General features: G+C 39.3%; 1 protein-coding gene across 2 annotated transcripts in view; it reads left to right on the top strand.

Moving 5' to 3' along the window:
- The window catches only part of MED14 (mediator complex subunit 14), a 76756-nt gene that overhangs the window by 50303 nt on the left and 11429 nt on the right, over positions 1–15024 (top strand). The window contains exons 17-24 of one of the 2 annotated variants that reach the window (XM_019747847.3): positions 1447–1607; positions 1744–1890; positions 2989–3080; positions 4009–4161; positions 4475–4744; positions 9099–9239; positions 10727–10838; positions 14054–14185. In XM_019747847.3, coding sequence (XP_019603406.1) covers positions 1447–1607; positions 1744–1890; positions 2989–3080; positions 4009–4161; positions 4475–4744; positions 9099–9239; positions 10727–10838; positions 14054–14185 — 1208 coding nt within the window. The remainder of the gene's footprint in view (positions 1–1446; positions 1608–1743; positions 1891–2988; positions 3081–4008; positions 4162–4474; positions 4745–9098; positions 9240–10726; positions 10839–14053; positions 14186–15024) is intronic. The other variant, XM_019747848.3, reaches the window with a different exon arrangement.

The following is a 15024-nucleotide window of genomic DNA, read 5'->3' as shown; positions in this document are numbered from 1 at the left end:
CATTTGCTGGAAACTTTTCATTTTCTGTCTGAGCTGTCGTGTTGCCTTGGTTATTCATGGCAATTAATAGTTTATTATTTCTCTTCCTAGACATCTACAGGAGTGGCTTCTGCAAGAGGTTGATAGGAAGAGGTCTTTCTTTTGTTTTCCAGTACGTGTTGGTAGAATGTTTTATTTTCTCTCCGACTGCAGCCTTTTTTTCCTGTCTCACACTGTAGTGTTGTGTTTTCTCTGCACTATTTCAGCTTCTTTCACAATGTGGGGATTCCCTGGAATGTGGGCTTCTCTCCTCTGTTAACAGTTCACCTGGGTCATAGGGTTCTGCCTCCATGTGGGGATGCGGAGAGCTTTTGAAGTTCCAAAGCTCTTCCTGCACCAGATTCATAGCCTGGATGTTTCAGCAGTTCTGTTTACTCCTGCAGGGATCCGCCCAAATAGGTGGGGACAGAGGTAGGGTGGTTGTGAGAGGTGGCCCAGAGCAATGGCAGCGACCACCACCACCACAGCCGTTCCTGCTTCCACAGCTCCCTACCCTTTGCCGGAACTAGTTGGGCTGCGAATCTGTGTCTGCGGACCACAGTTCTCAGCACTGCAAATATTCTGTTCTTTTGATCTGACACTGGTACTGTTCCGCTTCTAGCACTGGGCAAGTGGGGTCAGGGTGAGCTTTGGGAGGGTAGGGAGGGGGCGGCTAGTCTCAGTGCCTAAAGCTTCCGTTCTCTGCTCGGCAGTGAGGGCTTAAACCAGTTTTCAGCCTTCTTCTCTCAGTCTTTTCTCCGAGGTCTCTGCCGTTCGCGTTGGGTTCAGCTGAGTTATATGCTGCCCCCTCAGCCTTGTGGGCCACAAGTGGGGCCCTAGCAGTCCAAGTTCTTCCCTCTACCGCAGCTACGGTAGTTCCGGGATGCAGCGAGCTCAGAGCACTGAGCTAGGTCTGTGTCTTGTGCCCGTGTGGCTCCGTCACCGCACTTCTCCCTTCCCTCCTCCCCTGCTTGCGCGATTCGCCCACCTTTAGGTGAATTCAGTAGTTAGCCTCTTCGTCTTGCCTGTCTGCTGTGCAGGGAGTCCTTTGTGGAGTTATAGCTATTTAATTTGTTGTAAATTCCAGGGGAGAGTTCCAGAGGCTCACCTCACGCCACCATTTTGATGACATCACTCCATGTCCTCGCTTTTCATTCTGAATTGTGGTCTTTTCTAATAACAAGATTTAGGATGAAAAGAAACATCACTTTGTTAACATGAGAGTCCTAATCTCTGTTGATGTGAATGGAAATGGTTTAATGCTATTAATTGCTGTGAATTGTATGAATTGCTTCCTTTGCAGAAGGTACCTAGTAGGGGAGTTTGAACTGAAACTATAATGTAGATACCCTTCCTGTCATCATGAAGATTATACTTTTGTCTTTCTCTGATGTGAAGTATACTTGATATGCTGTCTTTCATCACCAGAATTCCTCCCTGTAAGGGTGTAAATGAGGAAACCCAGAAGGCCCTGGACCGTTCTCTCCTCGATTGCACTTTCCGATTACAAGGTAGAAATAATCGCACATGGGTGGCAGAGTTAGTGTTTGCAAATTGTCCACTTAATGGCACGTCTACCAGGGAGCAAGGTGAGATGCCTCACAAACTTTGTATTTGCACATTTGTAGGTTTTATATATATATATATATATATATATATATATATATATATATATATATATATATATATATCGATTGTTATCAATCTTCTCTTTTAATCCTGTAGGACCATCTCGGCATGTTTATCTGACATACGAAAACCTGTTGTCCGAACCTGTTGGTGGTAGAAAAGTGGTTGAAATGTTCCTTAATGACTGGAATAGCATTGCACGATTATATGAGTGTGTGTTGGAATTTGCACGTTCTCTACCAGGTACATGTGATTAAAAAAAGCATCCCCCTCCTTTTTAACTTAAGTAAAACATGTACATTGTATGAAGATTTTTTTAGGGTGTCAGATGGGCACATGTCTTATTAGGGAGACCACTTCTTGGACGGTGTAGATGCCTGGCCACTGCCATGTACACCTAAAGCTGAAGCTGAATAATATTGAATGTCAACTATAATTTAATATGTAGTCACGAGGTATGGAGTATAGCATTGGGAATAGAGTCCATGGAATTGTAATAGATATATACGATGCCAGAGGCAATAGATCGGGGGAGGGGAGTTATCACTTTGTGAGGTGTGAAATGGCTATTGCATTGTTCTGTACACCTGAAACTAATAGTTATAATAATAAAGGTGCACATTGTAAAAAACAAAAAAATCAAGTATGTCTAATGAAAAATAAGTTTCCCTTTTAACTTAGGCTTCAATTTCCTTCCCGCAGAGACAACCACTTGTTAAGTTTCTTAGGTATCCAGTTTTTTGCACATAGGCATACCATATTGTAACAATAGTTGATACTTACTGAGCGTTTACTAGATGTATGTTTATTACATACAGTGTAATAAACAGTTAATGCTTGTGTTAACTCATTTACTCTTCACAGTCACCCTATGAGGTCGGTGAGTTATTCGTTATTTTTCAAATGAAGGAAACAAGTCACAGAGACTAAGAACTTGCTTAAGGCCACATACCTAGTAAATGGCAGAGCTGGGCTTGGAACCTCTAATCATCTTGTTGCACTACTTCAATATATCTCCACCCCTCCCCTGGTCCCTTTTGTAGAAATGAAAATGGAAGCCTGCTATCTATGCTGTTGCTTTCTTCTTTTTTTAAAAAAAATTAAATTACATATTGCGAGACATTTTAATCTAGGCACACAGTATTGCTAAAATGCCCTCCTTTTCAAATATATGTTTTAAAATTTTGCATGTGTGATCTTTTTAAAAATTTTTTTATTTTTCAGTTACAGTTGACGTACAATATTATATTAGTTTCAGGTATAGAACATAGTGATTAGACATTTATATAACTTACAAAGTTGCATGTGTAATCTTAATCTTTTTGTTTCCTTTCTGCTTAGACATACCTGCTCATCTAAATATTTTCTCAGAAGTTCGTGTATATAATTACCGAAAACTTATCTTGTGTTATGGAACCACCAAGGGAAGCTCAGTAAGTGTATGAATTAATTAAAACTGAAGTTCCTGTCATAGATCTTTGAAAAATCAAGAATTTAAAAATTATGAAAACTTCTTTGAAATAATGAGGGCTCCAGTAAAAATTAGGGATAAAATGGTAAATTTTAAATTCTTTGTTGCTATAGAGTATACTATAATGCTTAACTCTTTAAAATTGAAAATAAATTATAACCTCTTTGATAGGATATATAATCTTGAGTTTTGGACAAGGTAATGTAACTTTGGTATTTGTATTTTTTCTCGACTGATTTCAAATCTGCTTAGCAGTGTGATTTTTATAATGAAGATTACGTAGGAATGGTTTTGAACAATATGGTATATCTGCTTTTGGCCACATGACTATTTTTTTATCCTATTTTAATCTTGAAGATATTCCTCATAATCTGTAGTTCCTTATTTTTTTCCCAACCATTACGTAAAGCCCTAGAAATTTAGTCTAAAAGTTTAGCCAGCTGGTTTCTTTCTAGACTCTTTCACATCAGGTAGTATCAGAAATTACTTGAGTGTTTTAAAATCTATTTTAACTGTAGGTACCTGTGTTGGGGTGGTTTCCTTTCCTTTTATGACAGTGCTTACCTAGAGGGTGACTCTTCTTCAGTTCAAGAGAAGAATGAAAAATAAGAAACACCAATGATAATTTTTAAATAAAATTTAATCAAAATGTTCCCTTTAGTGCCTTTTCTTTCTGTTTTATTTGGTAGAAGTGGGCTGACTGTACATGCTCAGCGAACGTACTGGTCCATAGTAACAGCACATCTGGAATTTAAAGAGTCCAGTCTTATGGGTTGCTTTCAAAAAAAGACCTCCTTTAGATCTTTGGAATTTTGCCTTACTGTTGAAACATTTTTTCGTTCTGTGTGAATCTGTTACTTAGTTTCTGAAATGTGTTCTCTCTGATTTAGATTAGTATCCAGTGGAATTCCATACATCAGAAATTTCACATTTCTTTGGGAACTGTTGGCCCAAACTCAGGTTGCAGTAACTGTCACAATACCATTCTCCATCAGCTTCAAGAAATGTTTAACAAAACACCAAATGTGGTTCAGTTATTACAGGTAATTAAATTTATTTTCTGTTTAAAAATAAGATACAGTCAGTGTTAATGTCTCATGTAAAACTCAGAAATCATGTAGACTTGTCTTTAATGATGCGAGTGGGTGCCTTTGTCTTTTAAATCTTGCACTCTTCTTGGAAAATTTTCTTTGATTCAAAGTGAACACTGCTCCAGTTTGCATACTGTTCAAGGAAGAACTTTACAGACTGTGTCAGAAAGACATTGTCTCATTTGTGACAGTTATACATTGAAAATTCTGAGATTTTAGTATTTGTACAGAAACTGGCTGCTCTCACTGTGTTTGTTCCTTATAGGTACTGTTTGATACTCAGGCTCCGTTAAATGCCATCAACAAACTCCCTACTGTGCCAATGTTGGGCTTGACCCAGAGAACCAACACTGCCTACCAGTGCTTCTCCATTCTGCCGCAGTCGTCCACCCACATCAGACTGGCCTTCAGGAACATGTATTGCATTGATATATACTGCCGGAGTCGGGGCGTTGTGGCAATACGGGATGGTGCCTATAGTCTTTTTGATAATAGCAAGTTAGTTGAAGGATTTTATCCTGCTCCAGGACTAAAGGTAACAGACTTCAGTGTTACAGCATGAGTAAACATAAATATGATCTGTCAAACGATTCCTTCGAGGGGGATATAATGGGAAAAAGCAACACATTCCTGTTTAAATTTAGTAAGTGGCCATGTTAATGCATCACCTCTGCAACTTTACTCTGAAGGAGCCTGAAGTTCTACTAAAGTGCTGTGCCGATATATAAGAGATGATAAAATGTCCTTTCCTTTATTTCCTTATCCTGTGATTAGTAAAGGGCAAGATAGTAAAAAGAGTCCTATTTGCCATTTGGAACTTTAAAAGTAGTCTTTGTCATTGATTATTGAGAAAGTTTGGTTCATCAGTTCAGCTATGATGCTTTTTTAAAATATGGGGTCCTTTCCACACAATCCCTGGAGGTCCTGATATAATAATAGCTCAGTTGCTTATAATTTAGAGTTAAATAGTTGCAAATGGCTTGTTTTGAAAATTGGTCCCGTGCAGCCCTCTCTTGCCATTTTCCTGCTGTGTTTTCAACTCATATAGCTTATTCTCTTATCTCTAAATAGCAGGCTTATGTTGCTGTTCGTTGACTTCTTAGTTGTGGGCATTATCTGATTCTCATAATGGAAGATAAGGATTTAATTCTTTTTTAATGCTTTCTTGTATGCCCCTTTCTCATTCCAGGCTGCTTTCAGTACACATACACCTTATTCCTTTTCTCCTATCCTTGCAATATGGTTAAGGTAGCAATTTTGATTAGATAGCTTTTCAGTGTTCACATTATTCTGCATATATAAACACTGTTCTATCAAACTTACTATGATTATTCTCTCTCTCAGTATGTTCACCTATCAGATATCTTACCAGTTTCATCTTGAAGAAATCTCTTCCACAGTCCTCTGACCTCCAATCTGGAATGGTAGTGCTGCAGACCTTTTGCATAATTTTGACTTAGGAATCTGCAGAAGGATAGTGAAAGGGGAGATTCTTTCACTTCTCTCTTGTGTTGCATGCCCTGTGGCTTGGACACCATGTCTTTTTCTTGGTTTACTCCATTGTTTTGGTGTAGTACTTCCTACGTAGCTTCCTGGGAGAACGTACATGGGAGATGGGAGGTTAATTTGTCACCTTGTATGTCTGAAACTGTCTTTAGTTTATCCTCATCTAATTGAGAGAGTGGCTAGGTATGGAATTCTAGGTTGCAATTATTTTGAAGGCATTAGCTTCCATTGTGACTGTTAAGAAGTTTAATTCTGTTGAAATTCTTGAACCTTATGTGACTAAGTAGGCTCTTTCAGTCTGGCAGCTTATATCATTTTGCTCAGGGGAATTTCCTTGCATTATTTCTTGGTTTTTTATTTTATTTATTTATTTATTTACTTTCCTGTTAGCTCTTTTTGGTACTCCCACTGTTCTGATGTTGGACATCCTGGATTCATCCTCTAATTTTCCATTTTTTACATCTTTGTTTCTGGGAGAGTTCCTCGTTATTTCCTTTTATCCTTCTATTTTTCATTTCTCCCAAGGTTTTTTGTTTTTTTTTTTGGCCATGTTTTTAAAAACTTCCAACAGTTCCTTTTTGCTTCTAATTGTTCATTTTATGACATCCTATTCCATATGGCTAAATTATCTTGTCTTACCTCTTCCTACATAATCTCCATTTCATCTACCCTGCTTTTTTTGTTCTCTTTCATATTAGTGTCTTTCCTCAAATATTAAGTGATTCTTAACTCTGCTCTTATTTAAAGTGAGACTTGTGGACTGGTCTTCACTGCAGGGTGATCTCCTTGGGCCATTTCTTTGGGTAACTCCCAGTGACAGTAGGTCTTTTTGTTAGGTTAGTGTGAGTACTAAAAGAAGTTTCCAAGTCTCTGCATAGATGGTGTACATCTGGCTTCCAATTTTTGACAAGTTAAATAAGAGAAGGAAACTAGTATTTTCAACATTCAATATGTAATTCTTAATCTCCATTTTTAATATGGTACCCCTTCTCTCAATTATTGTAGGGTACCCCAAGTCAGAGACCCTCTGCCAGGGTGGTAGAGGTCAACCTAACTCAGTGGAAGTGACAGTGGCTCTGGGAGGGTTTCATTGTCTCTTTTTTTAAAATGGAGGTACAATTGACATATAACATATTAGTTTCAGGTATACAACATAATGATTCGATATTTATACTGCTAAATGATCACCACAAGTCCAGTTACCATCTATCAGCAAAATTAAAAATTTTTTTTCTTGTGATGAGAACTCCCAAGATCTACTCTTAGCAACTTTCAAATATGCAACACAATATTATTGACTATTGTCACCATGCTGTATATTACATCTCCATGACTTACTTATTTTATAACTGGATGTTTGTAACTCTTGACCCCCTTAACCCCCTAACCTCCTTCGCCTCTGGCAATCACCAATCTATTCTCTGTATGTATGAGTTTTGTTTTGTTTTTTAGATTTCCCATATAAGTGAGATCATACAGTATTTGTCTTTCTCTTGTCTGACTTCATTTAGCATAATAACCTCAAGGTCCACCCATATTGTCACAAATGGCAAGATTTTGTTCTTTTTTATGGCTGAGTAGTAATCCATGTATGTGCGCGCGCCACATTTTTATCCATCGATGGACACTTAGGTTGTTTCCATATCTTGGCTATTATAATAATGCTGCAGTGAACATAGGGGTGCGTACATACACCTTTTTGAATTAGTATTTTCATTTTCTTAAGATAAATACTCAGAAGTGGTGTTGTTGAGTCATATGGCAGTTCTTATTTTTAATTATTGAGGAACCTCCATACTAGTTTCTGTAGTGGTTGCATCAATTTACATTCCCATTAACAGTGCACGAGGGTTCCCTTTTCTCTGCATTCTTGCTAACACTTGTTATTTCCTGTTGTTTTTTTGTTTGTTTGTTTGATAATAGGCATTCTAACAGGTGTGAGTGATATCTCATTATGGTTTTGATTTGCATTTGCCTGATGATTAGTGATGTTGAGAATCTTTTCATGTGCTTTGTGCCTTGTTTGCCAAATCTTTTTGGTTTCAGTGCCTCTTAGTCACCCAGTCCATCTGTTTTTGGTTCCACCTTCATCCCCATTTCCAGAGGTATCTGGTGCTGCCAGTTCCTATGTGTCTTGGAGATCTGGACGGAAATAGTTTTGCTTCTTGGCTTTTCCCACTGCTTGCTTAGGATACAACTTCCTCACATTGGGTAGTTCCGTTACCACTCAGCCATCTGCTCTGCAGCCTCCGGAATGTATTGATATTATTCTCTTCTGCCATTCTTTTTGACTTAATTGCTTAAAAATTTTTTTTATATAGGCGTTTCAGTGGGGTATTAGGAAAAGACGAAATGTGTGTTGTGAATCCATCGTCTTTAATTAGAAATCAGACCGTGTACTTCTAAAAGCTTTTAGTGATTCTGATAAGCTTATGATCTATATTTTTGAAGATTGGGAAGATGGAGTGTTAAAAGAAATAATCTGCTTGAGACCCAAACTCTGGTAGCCTTGCTTAATTTTTTTTTTTTTTTTTTTTAAGATTTTATTGGGGAAGGGGAACAGGACTTTATTGGGGAACAGTGTGTACTTCCAGGACTTTTTTCCAAGTCAAATTGTCCTTTCAGTCTCAGTTGTGGAGGGCACAGCTCGGCTCCCAGTCCAGTTACCATTGCTAGTTGCAGGGGGCGCAGCCCACCATCCCTTGCGGGACTCGAGGAGTTGAACTGGCAACCCTGTGGCTGAGAGCCCACTGGCCCATGTGGGAATAGAACCGGCAGCCTTCGGAGTTAGGGGCATGGAGCTCCAACCGCATGAGCCACCAGGCCGACCGCAGCCTTGCTTAATTTTTGATGACTTATAAAACAAGACTCCCACACTTGACTTTTCAAAATTAAGTCATAGTAGATAAAAAGGGAAAAGATGACTTAGTTTCTCTATTCCGTTTTTCTCTGTCACATTTTCTAGCTGAAAAAGTGAGAACTCTCAGTAAATAGGAAATTTTCCAAGTCATTAAAGTTACTTAAATGGCCAACTTTTCATTTTTTTCCCCATTTCTGGATCGAAGTTCATAAGAAAATATTTTGACCTGGTGTTAAGAGGTGCCAGGGTGTACTTCTTTATTCAGCTTTTTGCTTACACAGTACTTCTTAGCTGATATGATTTTTTAACTTAGATGTTTTTGTGGTGGTGGTGAACTGTTTTCCTAAATTTCCCTCCTTCAAAATTGCCAATATCTCTTTCAGGTTGTCCTAGTAATAGTGACTGTTATATTTACATTTCAGAGATAGACATAATGTATTTCTGTTAAAATATTATAAGTAATTAAAAGTACCACACTAAAGTTAGGTAAAATAATCTAAATTTTACCTGTTTATATCCATAGACATTCCTGAATATGTTTGTTGACAGCAATCAGGATGCTCGAAGACGGTCTGTAAATGAGGATGATAATCCCCCTTCTCCCATCGGAGGAGATATGATGGATTCTCTAATCTCACAACTCCAGCCACCACCCCAGCAACAGGTGATATTCCTGAAGGCATCACATTTGTTTAACTTAAGACGTTAACTTTGTAGAAGTTAAGGTTCTACAGTTGTCGGGGCTTATTTGTTGAAAGGCACAGAGGTCCTTGGTAGGCCTAAGATGTCCAGGAAATCCTTATGAAAAAATAGTGACAGCGAAAGATGAGGAGGCGTCCACTGATGTGAAGTTAAAGAGTACCAGAAATAGCATTAACCATACTGGCAACAGCATTAACCTCAGACTCGTACACTTAAAAGGATGTCAGGTGATCTCCCATGTGATCACAAAAGGGGATATCCAAATGGCTAATAAGCATGGGAAAGGTGTTCAGGGTCATTTGGCATCGCAGAAATACAAATGAAAAGCACAGTGAGATAATATTCCATACCCACAAAAATGGCTTTAAGAAAAAAACATAATAATCCTTGCCAACATTTGGTATTAGGAGCAACTAAAACTCTCTTTTGCTACTGGAGGATGTGTAAAATGAAACAACTACCTTGCAGTGGTGTTGAACAGTATTCCAGAGGGCTAAAGCTGAACGTTATGCGTACCTGTGACTTAACAATTCTGCTCTTATGTATATATATGCAACAGAAATGCATTAAAAAGCACAAGAACGTTCATAGTAAACATTATTTATCAAAAAAATTGTGAGCAACCTAAATATCCAGCAACAGTGGAATGAGTGAATAAATTAAGATATACAGTGGAATACTTTACAGAAATGAGAAAGCAAACTATTGCTACATGCAACAATATGATGAATTTCCCTGACTTAATGTTGAACAAAAGAAGCCAGATACCATGTATATAATGAGTACATTCAGTATTTATATGAAATGCAAAACCAGGCAAAACCAAAATTGAGTGGTGGAAGTCAGAATAGTGCTTACCTGGGGAGGCGATAAAGACTTGGAAGGTGTGTAAGGGAGGCTTTGGGTTCTGATAATGTTTTTCACTATCTTGATCTTTGTGGCAGTTACATTTTATGTAAAAATTCATCCCATGGGACATTTAAGATTTGTGCACTTTATATGATTCGTACCTCAGTTTTAAAAAATAGACTAGAAAGGACTATGTTGTCCTAGAGTTTTTAATTACTGGAGATGAAGGTAAAGGTGAGTAGAGATCAGGTTTGAACTACCGTATTTCATTGTCTCTAAAATTCCACCAAATGTAAGATGCACTATTTTTCATGTACTGCCAGAAACAACACTGCCAGTTAAACTATGACAGATAAAGGGAGCAAGAAACCTCTTGAGGGATATCAGCAATGGTATTGCAAGGTCAGAAATGAGGATGTTGCTATTTTAAAAACATTTTGAAAGTCAGGGAGTTTTTTAAAACTTGTGTTATTGATGTGTATTTGCACATCTTCGTGAAGTGTGTAAATGTTAACAGTGTGGCCTTTTATTGGGGAAAGCCACACACTCATACAGTATGCGGTTGGCCATTTTACAAACATTTAATTTTCTTCTTTTCAGCCATTCCCAAAGCAGCCAGGATCATCAGGTGCTTATCCTCTTACTTCACCCCCTACATCTTACCATAGCACAGTTAGCCAGTCTCCCTCTATGATGCATACACAGTCTCCAGGTAAGATACTATTTATTCCCTTGTCATGTTCACCTTCAAATCTAAAACACACACACACACACACACACACACACACACACACACACACACAGCACATGTAGCCTTAGACTTCAGAGAGAACTTTTCTAGTCTGTGGCTAGATATTTGCCATTCATTCATTATGGTAGGGTTATGAAATCTGTGTTCACGATTCCAAAGCACTTTAAAAGATTTGGATTAAATGGAAGTGTCACCCAGAGCCAGACTCAGGGCACAACTCCAAGAAATGCTAATCACATGATCTGTGTCAGAAGTGAACAAACAGGTCTGTGGGCCAAGTCCTGCCCGCCACTTGTTTTTGTAAATAGTTTCAATGAGACACAGCCACACCCATTTATGTAGTGTCTGTGGCTGCTTTCCCACCAGGATGACCCCTTTTAGAAAGTTTGCCCAGCCTGGTATGTATGTAAATGATGTCCGCCCCTCAGAGTTGAGCAGTGCATAGCCTATTTGTTCAAACAAAGTGGCTCTATTGTCAGCCCCATTAAATGCACTAGAAAATTGCTAGAGAATGCCAAAATTTTACCTTTCATTTTTTTAAGTTTCCTTCCCTTTTTTTATTATTTTTCTGTTTTGTTTTTTTAATTTTATTGGGGAATATTAGGGAACAGTGTGTTTCTCCAGGGCCCATCAGTTCCAAGTCGTTGTCCTTCAATCTAGTTGTGGAGGGCGCAGCTCAGCTCCAAGTCCAGTCGCCGTTTTCAATCTTTAATTGCAGGGGGCGCAGCCCATCATCCTATGCGGGGAATTGAACCGGCAACCTTGTTGTTAAGAGCTTGTGCTCTAACCAACTGAGCCATCCGACTGCCCCTCCGGCAGCTCAGCAGCAGCTCATTGTCTTCAATCTAGTTGTGGAGGGCGCAGCTCGCTGGCCCATGTGGGAATCGAAGCAACCCTGTTGTTCAGAGCTCGTGCTCTAACCAACTGAGCCATCCGGCCGCCCCACAATTTTACTTTTAACTGAACAGTTCTTTGCTATCGCTTACGCACTTGCTGTGTGCCACATGCTACATGTTGCTGAGGATTCAGCAGTGAGTCACATACCAGCCCTGCTCTCGAGCTTATCATCTAGCAAGGAAGACAGGTGTCACATTTCTTGGGTAGATGATCCCCTCCCTGCTCCTCGGAGATAGTTGGACTACAGATGAAGACTTGGAAGTTATTGTCATGTCACTGAAGGTCGTTGAAGCCCGAGTGGATGGGTGGGCTCAGCCCCTGAGGAGCACTGGCAGTCAACCGAGAAGGAGCAGCAGGTAGCGAGGACGAAAACAGGCGACACAGGCATAGAACCGATGGGGAGTGTGATTCTAGGATATGAGCTGAGACTGGCTTTGCACAGAAGGTAGAAGAAATAAAATTATTTTGAAGTAATGATAGTACCAGACAGGTATATAGTGTTTACTATATGCCAAGCTCGTTGTAAGCACTTTACCCATTTAATCCCTATAGCAAATCCATGGCATAGGTCCTGTTGTTATTCCCATTTTACAGAGGAAAACAGGCATGGAGAAGTTAAGTCATGTGTCTAGGGCACACAGGTAAATAATAAATATAACAAAAGTTAATCAAGTTGATCAACATATTTATTGAAGGTAAGGCATTGCATTAGGTATTCTAGAACATAAAACAAACTCATAGTGGTAGAGAATTTGAAACTTGCTGATATTGAGGGTAGTTATGGTAATGTAGCAAGTATTTGAATGTTGTACTTATTCATATAGTTTCGGTAGTCATAGTTCCCCTTTCATAATTCTAAATTGAAACTAGTCCTGTGGCTAGATACCATGTTTCAGCTCATGTCTCCCAGTTTTTATATCTCCTATCTAGGCCTCTCCCCGGAACTCAAGTCCTGTATTTTCCAGCATTTCCATATAGCTATCTAGTGGATATCTGAAACTCAGCATGGCCAAAACCACTCCTGATCAATCCAGTCCCCCTCCCCGCCCCGTGCTGCTCCTCCCACAGACACCCCTTCCTTCCTACTCCGGCCAAAGCTATTACAGCCATGTTGGACTCCTCATCCTCTCACACCCACACTCAGTCTGGTACCACAGACTGTCAGCACTATCTTCAGAATTTATCCAGAATCTAACCACTTTTCACCATCTCAGCTTTCGCCCTTTCCCAGGCCACTAACCCTCTCTCACCTGGATGATTGCAGTTACCTCTAACTGGTTTCCCTGTCCTTGCCCTATAGTCTGTTTTTCACACAGCAGCTACAGTGATCCTTCTGAACAGAAGTTAGTTCATGACTCCTCTGCTCCAAACTCTGCAAGTGGCTTCCTATTTCATTCAGGGTAAACCCTAAGTCCTTAGAGTAGCTTACAAGTCCTGTGTGATCTAGGACCACCCCCGCCTCTCTGACCTCATCCCCTCCCCCACGCCCCCCCGTGCTCACCCTGTTCCAGTCACACTGGCCGCCTCCCTGTTATTTACAACTGCTGCTACCTTGGGAGCCTTTGCAGTAGTTCTTCTGTTTGCCTGGAGTATCTTATCCCCTGGATATCCTCATGCCTTATCTCTCACTTTCTTCGTGTCAGCTCACGTGTCCCTTTCTTGGAGAGGTCTTCTCTGATAGCTTTATAGAAAGAACAGCACCCACCTCTGCCACTGCACAGTATCGCCCCCTTGCCTTGCCTTGTTTTTGTCCACAGCACTTACCACTACCTGACATATACCGGGGCTGCCAAAAAACGTATACACATGACTTTTATTCATCTTTTGTTATTGGTATATATTGAATATTACAATTTTAATACAATTTTTTCCTTTCTTAAAATGTGTATACATTTTTTTTTGCACCCTCTGTATTTGTTAGTCTTTCTCATTCTACTAGAATATACATTCCGTGAGGGCAGGAATTTTTGTCTCTTGTTAACTGCTGCATCCCCAGTGCCTGCAGTACTTGGTATGAAGTTGATGTTCATGCCTACTTGTTAAATGAGTGAATAAAAAGTACACTGGATGTTTAAAAAAAGGATTAGTCAATATAAGAGCTAGAATTTGGGCCCCATAGAATTGATCTCTCAGTAATGAAATTGTTCCAGTTTTCCTTTGTGCTATTTATGGCAGCTTTACTACTTGTTTCTTTAGTCTGTAAAGTCTTAACTTGGGATCCTTTGACAGGACATAATATGTGTCCTGCAAGATCATCTATAATTATTTTCCTTTATTAGGAAATCTGCATGCCGCCAGCTCCCCCAGTGGGGCTTTGAGAGCCCCTTCACCAGCGTCATTTGTTCCAACTCCTCCCCCATCCTCGCATGGAATCTCAATAGGACCAGGGGCCAGTTTTGCTAGTCCACATGGTGAGTCCGTACATGGAAATCGCTGTAGCATAAGAGTGACATGAAAATAGTTTTTGTTAAATAAATTATTTTCTTATTACAAACTTAGTACTTGTTTATTGGGGAAATAGCAAAAGAAAATAAATTTTTCTTAATCACACTACACGGAGATCTACCAGTTAGTCTGTCTGCTTTGGACTCTCTCCCTTTCCCTCGCTTCGGCTCTTCCATTACTCACCCCCTGCTTGCCAGCCTGCTTGAATCTCTGTTGCTCTTGCTTGCTCTCTACCCCTTTTTGTGTCTCCCCCCTGAAATCCCCCCCTCAAAAAAAAAAATTGGGACCCTACCATATGTATTATTTTGAGACTTGAATTTTTTAACTCTTTAACTCAAAAATTCTATTTCAAATTGGTTCAGATAGATAAAGATACAAGAGGTAGCCAGTGAAGTGTTTCCATTTTATTCCACCAGCTAATCTAGTTCCTCTTCCCAGAGGCATTTTAATGTTATTAATTGCTTATTAATACATCTCTTGGAGAGAGATGTTTTATGCATACACGAGCAAATACTTGTATTCTTTCCTTCTCTTTTACACACATGGCAGGCAGCATACTATTGCACATGGTGTTTAGTGCCTTACTTTTTTCACTTAAATATATCATGAAGACCATGCTAAATCATAACAAGCTTCCTCAGATTTTATAGCTGTGTAACATCTGTGATTTTACTCTTTACTATTAACATTTGCAAGAATGTTTCTGACAGTAAAAACTCTATATCGTCATACTAAATGGCTTCATAGTATCTCCTTGTTTGGGCATACCATAATTTAACTGTTCTCCTATTATGATAAATTTAGA

This window comes from Rhinolophus sinicus, chromosome 18, assembly GCF_057876585.1.
Source record: "Rhinolophus sinicus isolate RSI-liver-muscle chromosome 18, RSI-T2T, whole genome shotgun sequence".
Taxonomy (NCBI): domain Eukaryota; kingdom Metazoa; phylum Chordata; class Mammalia; order Chiroptera; family Rhinolophidae; genus Rhinolophus; species Rhinolophus sinicus.
The sequence above is the reverse complement of the archived record's forward strand: the minus strand, read 5'-3'. Positions and strand labels throughout refer to the sequence as shown.